Here is a 7,500-nt window from a genome sequence, read left to right on the forward strand (position 1 = left end):
ATATCCCTGGTCTTCTGTGGAGACATGTCCCGCGTCTCGTGGCAGAGGAGGTTGGAGGAGGAGGAGCTGATGAAGCTGATGGAGAGGAGGAGGGAGTGGAAGGTGGTGACACACACCTGGGAGGAGGAGGAGGAGGAGGAGGAGGAGGAGGAGGATACTGACTTTATTACAGTTGAGTGTTTTTCCGAATCTTTTAAAGGAGATGTATTGTTATGCTGTTACAACACTGTCCTTTCCCCTTGGGGGACAATAAAGCTCATCTTGTCTTATCGGCTTGGAAGAAAAAAAACGTTTTTTTCTTCTTTTTTTACAAAACCATATAGTTGTGGACTTGGATGGCTGATTCAAGAAGCAATGTTCCTCAATGGGGTCATATAATTATAAAGATATATCCTGAAATAAGTGATATATAAGCATTATGTCACAATGAGATAGAATCACTTCTAAGAACCGATGTTTAGAACATGTTTCGTTTGACAAACTATACACTATATACATGTATACATAAGTATACCTGAATAATTACATGAGATTAGTTATCTCACCAACTGAGTAGTCCTACCTTTTGAAACACCCCCTTAATACAGACAGGTTAGATGATAGCAGCACTATATACATTTTAAACATGTTAGGGTAACTTTTTAAGATGCTAGCAGCACTATATACATTTTAAACACGTTAGGGTAACTTTTTAAAATGAGAGTCGCCAAGTTCAGTTCAGAAGATGTTTATTGGCAGGGCGGCTGGGTGGCGTAGCGGAGATTGCGCTCGTCACCAATGCAAGAGACTCTGGTATCGAATCCCAGTTTCAGCATTGCCTTCGACTTGGGCCGGCCGTCGTACTGGCTCATTTCGCAGAGTCAGCGGGTGGAAGTCGATGGGTGGGGATTGGACGTTGTGGACAGCGACTCCTACAGGTCGGTTGGTGCGCCTGCACAGCAGAATCAGGAAGTAGCGGGGGCAGCGTGAGCCTCCCACGCGTTACTCCTCGCCACTGAGAGTCCACGCTGTCTGGTGAAAAGATGTGACAGGCTGCCTCCTCGTGTATCGGAGGGGACATGTGATGCAAGGCTTCTATCCTCACTACAACCGACCAGTGGGGGGCATAGATGAATTAGATGAATTTTCTGATAATTGGAAAAGGTGTGATAAGATTTATCCATCCCGGGATCCCAAATGGCATTAAAATCCGCGCCAATTATAAATGAGTATTCAGGAAAGTTTAACATTGTTCTGGTAAGTGTAGCGTAGAAGTTAGCCTCGTAAAGATTTGGGGCATATGCCGCTACCAACGCTATTTTCCTGTTACTGTATACAATTTTAGCTATGGTTATCCGACCATCCGTATCAGACCATATGTCCTGCAATTCAATATTCAACTTCCGTTTCGCGACTATAGCAACTCCACGGGATCTTGTTCCAAAGGAAGAGTGGCTAATGTTATGATATATGTTGTCCGCTAGCATTGCTTTGTCTTCCACTAAAAGGTGCGTTTCGCTTAGAAGAGCCACATCAACCTGTTTGTTTTTCATCAGTGTGAGCACGCTTTTGCGTTCATGTTGTTTATTTATTCCCCCAGTATTCCAAATCATTATATTCAAACTAGCCATAATCTATGCAGGTTGTTGTGTACTTGTTAGTAATGCGTCTGGAGTACGAATTCACAATGGATACATATCCAATTATTGAGGTCCCGTTGAGAGCCGAGCTTAAAAACATACATATATACAAATAATCCCCTAAACCCCCCTCCCTCAAAGAGCCGTACAAGGTACCTGTGTTCCTTTGACACCCCCTTCGCGTACAACTCCACCCTCCCTTACACCACCGGTTAGCCCAGAATGAGCCATTTATCCTTAACTTTCCTATGCAAATTGCCATAGGATCTAAAACTTTAATTCTAATTTAATAGAATGTCGCCCGTGGCCTAGCCACTCCCGTTAATGTAATAAAAAAAATATGAAAAAAAAATTACTCAATTAGTATACTCATTTGAACCTTCTACTAACATGTATAGGTTGGAACATTTCAGAAAACCGAGCAAAAGGAAAAAAGATGTTTAGAACTAAATTATAGATATCCCAAAAATTAGGGAACAATTGCTTAAATTTAAAAATAACTTTGCCAAGCGTACACATCCAAGGGTGGGCATTAATCCGTTATGAAGGTTTATTGATCTTCCATATCTGGTTCATGTGCAGGTCACATACCGATTTTATTGTTCCAGGGCCTTCATTGAAAAAGACCAGTGTATTCCAAAAACAGCAAGCTGCCTGTCTTCTTATAAAGTTCCTCATTCAAGATTCTATTTGGCCAAAAGATGTTGCAGATCCTACTGTTGTAGAGCCTGAGTTTGGTTTTAAGGCTATATTGTTTAGACTTCCAGATGTTGCGAAGTCGCCCCTCAAGCGACGGTGAGTTAACCCGACTATCATCGTGACTGGCGCTGAATGAGTTAATGTATCGCGTAATTTCAATGTGGAATTAAGGAATATTAAAATAAAAGCACACGTTGTTGAACTTGATCATGCATATTTATTAGAACATTTAATTACAGCACTGTTATGAATACACATTTATAAAATGAGGCATATTTAGCCATGTTGCCTGAAATTTCTTTTTTTACTTGCTGTCACCTGCCCACGACCCCACTTTGGGTCACGACCCGTAGTTTGAGAACCGCTGTTCTATAGTATATAGACGATGTCTGAATACTATGGATTTTAACTGTTTAGGTCCCAAGTGATGCTTTTATTTATTTATTTATTTATTTATTTATTTATTTATTTATTTATTTATTTATTTATTTATTTATTTATTTATTTATTTATTTATTTATTTATTTATTTATTTATTTATTTGTTTATTAAAGTAGCAAAACTAGTATCCCTGGTAACAGCAGGGGGCCAACAGTGTTCCTATCTGGACACCTTGTGCAGCTGGGACGTCTCTATCTCTGATGGAAAACCTGATGTTGTCTTGCTTTTTCTTCAGTGGCTCCCAGCCAACTGTGGCTGTGTGTACCTGTGTCCTTTCTCTCTTTCTCACGTGCCCTTCTCACCTCTGTCTCACTTGTCTTCATCTCTGTCTGTCTCACTTGTCTTCATCTCTATATGTCTCTATGTCTTTATCTCTCTATCTCACTTGTCTTCATCTCTGTCTGTCTCACTTGTCTTTCTCTCTGTATGTCTCTATGTCTTTATCTCTGTCTGTCTCACTTGTCTTCATCTCTGTATGTCTCTATGTCTTTATCTCTCTATCTCACTTGTCTTTATCTCTGTCTGTCTCACTTGTCTTCATCTCTGTCTGTCTCACTTGTCTGTCTCACTTGTCTTTCTCTTTGTCCATCTCACTTGTCTGTCTCACTTGTCTTTCTATCTGTCTCTCTCTGTCTCACTTGTCTTTCTCTCTATCTATCTGACTTGTCTTTTTTTTCTTTTTCTGTCTGTCTCACCTGTCTTCATCTCTGTCTGTCTCACTTGTCTTTCTCTCTGTATGTCTCTATGTCTTCATCTCTGTCTGTCTCACTTGTCTTCATCTCTGTCTGTCTCACTTGTCTTCATCTCTGTCTGTCTCACTTGTCTTCATCTCTGTCTGTCTCACTTGTCTTCATCTCTGTCTGTCTCACTTGTCTTCATCTCTGTCTGTCTCACTTGTCTTCATCTCTGTATGTCTCTGTCTGTCTCACTTGTCTTCATCTCTGTCTGTCTCACTTGTCTTCATCTCTGTCTGTCTCACTTGTCTTCATCTCTGTCTGTCTCACTTGTCTTCATCTCTTTCTCTCTGTCCATCTCACTTGTATTTCTATCTGTCTCTCTCTGTTTCACTTGTCTTTCTCTCTATCTATCTGACTTGTCTTTTTTTCATTTTCTGGTATCATATTTTTTTTATTCAGCACAAAATCAAGACAGTACAGATATGCAGATATACTTTACATCACGTTCTCAATTAACATCATGTCTGTACCATATCATTAAGAGACAGCTATGCTTGGGGAAGGGGCGTGGGGGCCACACACAAAAATTTATAATAAAATAAATAAATAAACGGGTAAACCAGAATATACTACATGTCAACCTCTCTTCTCTGGGTGTAGTACAGTAGTAGTAAACATTTTCTTATACCAGAGCTTTGGTTGTAACACCATCATTGCATTATAAATCTAACTTTTCATTTCCATCACTGACTTCTTAAAAGTACATACATACACATACACATCTACCATACCGGTTTCAAGACAATTATTTTTAAGTGATCTAGACATCGAGGAGAGAGTTGAGGTCGATGCTGGTTGTTTGTCTAATGAGTTTGATAAAATAGAGTTAATATCTCCTCCTTTTTCATTTTCTGTCCGTCTCACTTGTCTTTATCGCTGTCTGTCTCACTTGTCTTTCTGTCTGTCTCACTTCAGCAAGTGCAAAACTTCCACAGCACCTTGTCAACTGTGTTAGATACTGTTGCCCCTCTAAAGGTTAAAAAGGTAAAAACTGATAGAATCTCTCCATGGCTAAATAAAACCAATGTTAAAGATAACAAGAGAAAATGTAGGATAGCCGAGCGAAAATGGAGGAAACTCAAACTCACAGCTCACTTTAATTTATACAAAGACGCCATGGGCGCATACAATAAGGCAATACAACTTGCGAGAAAGGAATATTTTTCCAAAATGATCTCAGAAAATATGGGTAACTCGAGGGTACTTTTCTCCACCATTGACCGGCTGATTAACATACCACCCCCCCATATACCGCAGCAATCAGCCACAAAAAGTTCGCAGTTTTCTTTAATGAAAAAATATCATTGATTAGAGCAAGCATTACCGCTGATATGGATCTGGCTATGAGTGAAACCCCACCTGAGATAACTATGGGGGAATTCACATGTATTACATTACCTGACCTCTGTAAGATTGTCTCTGAGTGTAATTCCGCCACCTCCTGCCTCGATCCTATACCAACAGCATTTCTCAAGCGGGTGTTTGATAGTGTCTCAAATCATGTCCTTGAAATCATAAATATGTCTCTTCAAACAGGCACTTTTCCAGATGCATTTAAAACAGCTGTAGTAAAACCACTACTAAAGAAAACAAACTTAGATGTAAACGAACTAAAAAGCTATAGGCCAATATCGAACCTTCCATTTATCAGCAAGATATTAGAAAAGATAGTCTCAGTACAAATAAACTCCTTTCTCAAAGATAATAACATCATGGATGAACTACAATCAGGTTTCAGAACAAATCACAGCACTGAAACTGCCCTTACCAAAATAGTTAGCGACCTCAGGCTAAACTCCGATGCTGGCAAAGTCTCAATTCTTGTCCTATTGGACCTTAGTGCAGCGTTCGATACGATTGACCATAATATCTTGATCAGTCGTCTAGAAAGACTGGTTGGCTTTTCCGATCATGTACTAAATTGGCTCATAACATACATTAAAGGGAGAAGGTTCTATGTTAAGCTTGGAGACAATGTATCCGAGGAACATAACAGCAATTTTGGAGTCGCACAAGGAAGCTGCCTTGGTCCATTACTCTTCTCACTATATATGCTGCCCCTCGGGGACATCATTCGAGACCACAATGTATGCTTCCATAGTTATGCTGATGATACACAACTATATATCTCCGCAGAACCAAATAACACTACAGCCATACAGTCCATTACAAATTGTCTGTTAGCAATAAACAAGTGGATGAACAATAACTTCCTAAAATTAAACGAAAGCAAGACCGAAATCCTATTGATCGGCCCAAAAGCGAAAAGGGAAGTGCTTTGTAAAAACCTGGGGAGTCTGTCATCCTATGTAAAGACTGAGGTTACAAGCCTAGGTGTCATCTTGGACTCAGACCTGACCTTTAAGTCTCATATAAATAAGGCCATGAAAACGTCATTCTTCCACCTAAGAAACATAGCGAAAGTAAGACCTTTCGTAAATAAAAAGGATGCAGAGAAACTTATTCATGCTTTTGTATCAAGTCGGCTTGACTATTGTAATGCACTGTTCACTGGTCTTCCCAAAGCAACCATTGGGAAGCTTCAGCTTATCCAAAACTCTGCAGCTCGATTACTAACTCATACAAGGAGAAGAGAACATATCACTCCAGTCCTGGCCACTCTGCACTGGCTTCCAATAACTCATAGAATTGATTTTAAGGTCCTTTTCCTAACATATAAAGCTCTTAATGAGCAAGGCCCAAAATACATAGCAAATTCCCTAGTTAGTTATCTGCCCTCAAGAACGCTACGGTCATCCACTACAGGTTTACTAGACACGCCCAGAAACCAAAAAAGGATAGGAAGTATGGCATTTGCCAACTATGCCCCAAAACTATGGAACACACTACCAACACACATCAGAAACGCCAGCTCTATACACATTTTTAAAGGAAAATTAAAAACGTACCTATACAGTCTAGCTTACAAATAGTTATGGCTTGGAAAAACCTGATGGATCCATGAGGCTAGGATAAGCCTTGTGGACCCAACTTTTTAGATGAAGGAACGGGTACATAGGAGACACGCCTCCAGTTTTTCAAACGTTTTTGACACGCCTCAGCTTCTGAGCTGAAGGCGTGTTTTTGCGGACCTCCCAAACTTTCAAACTTTTTAGATGAAGGAATGGGTACAATAGGAGACACGCCTCCAGTTTTTCAAACGTTTTTGACACGCCTCAGCTTCTGAGCTGAAGGTGTGTTTTTGCGGACCTCCCAAACTTTCAAACTTTTTAGATGAAGGAATGGGTACAATAGGAGACACGCCTCCAGTTTTTCAAAAGTTTTTGACACGCCTCAGCTTCTGAGCTGAAGGCGTGTTTTTGCGGACCTCCCAAACTTTCAAACTTCTTAGATGAAGGAATGGGTACAATAGGAGACACGCCTCCAGTTTTTCAAAAGTTTTTGACACGCCTCAGCTTCTGAGCTGAAGGCGTGTTTTTGCGGACCTCCCAAACTTTCAAACTTTAGACTGTTTTCTTTATACGTTTTTCTTTTTCTTTCTTTCTACCACAAGACGCGGCCACTGATGGGTCCATGGGACTTGGATAAGTCCTGTGGACCCAACTCTGGCCACTGACCACATGAGCAAACGGGTACATACGCACACAATACACGGCCACTGATGGATCCGTGGGACTTGGTAAAGCACTATGGACCCAACTATGACCACTGATAAAAACGTAACTACACTAGCATTATAAGACCTAAACATTGCTACCTACCATACAAGTGCATTGGTTTAGTGCACTTCCGGTTGCCACTGAGCGAAAATGTTTGTGCGGACCTGTTCTCCCAAACTGGTAAGCAAATGACTGTTTTTACGTTATTTTCATTTTTACGTTACTATTATTATTATTATTATATTTTTTTTCTTAACATTGATCTTAACTGATCACTATGACTTTATTGCTTTTATCGTTATATATGCCTATAATTGTGTACAGCACTTTGAGCTACATGACATGTATGAAAGGTGCTTTATAAATACTTACTTACTTACTTAC

General features: G+C 40.1%; 1 protein-coding gene across 1 annotated transcript in view; it reads left to right on the forward strand.

Moving 5' to 3' along the window:
* Nucleotides 1-7,500, forward strand: part of LOC311223569 (microtubule-associated serine/threonine-protein kinase 2-like) — a 465,967-nt gene that overhangs the window by 391,207 nt on the left and 67,260 nt on the right. Inside the window, exon 10 of the mRNA XM_084308349.1 lies at nt 46-171. Within this exon, the coding sequence (XP_084164475.1) occupies nt 46-171 (126 nt within the window). The remainder of the gene's footprint in view (nt 1-45; nt 172-7,500) is intronic.

The sequence above is a fragment of the Notolepis coatsorum genome (genome assembly GCF_963971535.1).
Source record: "Notolepis coatsorum genome assembly, chromosome: 2".
Taxonomy (NCBI): Eukaryota; Metazoa; Chordata; class Actinopteri; order Aulopiformes; family Paralepididae; genus Notolepis; species Notolepis coatsorum.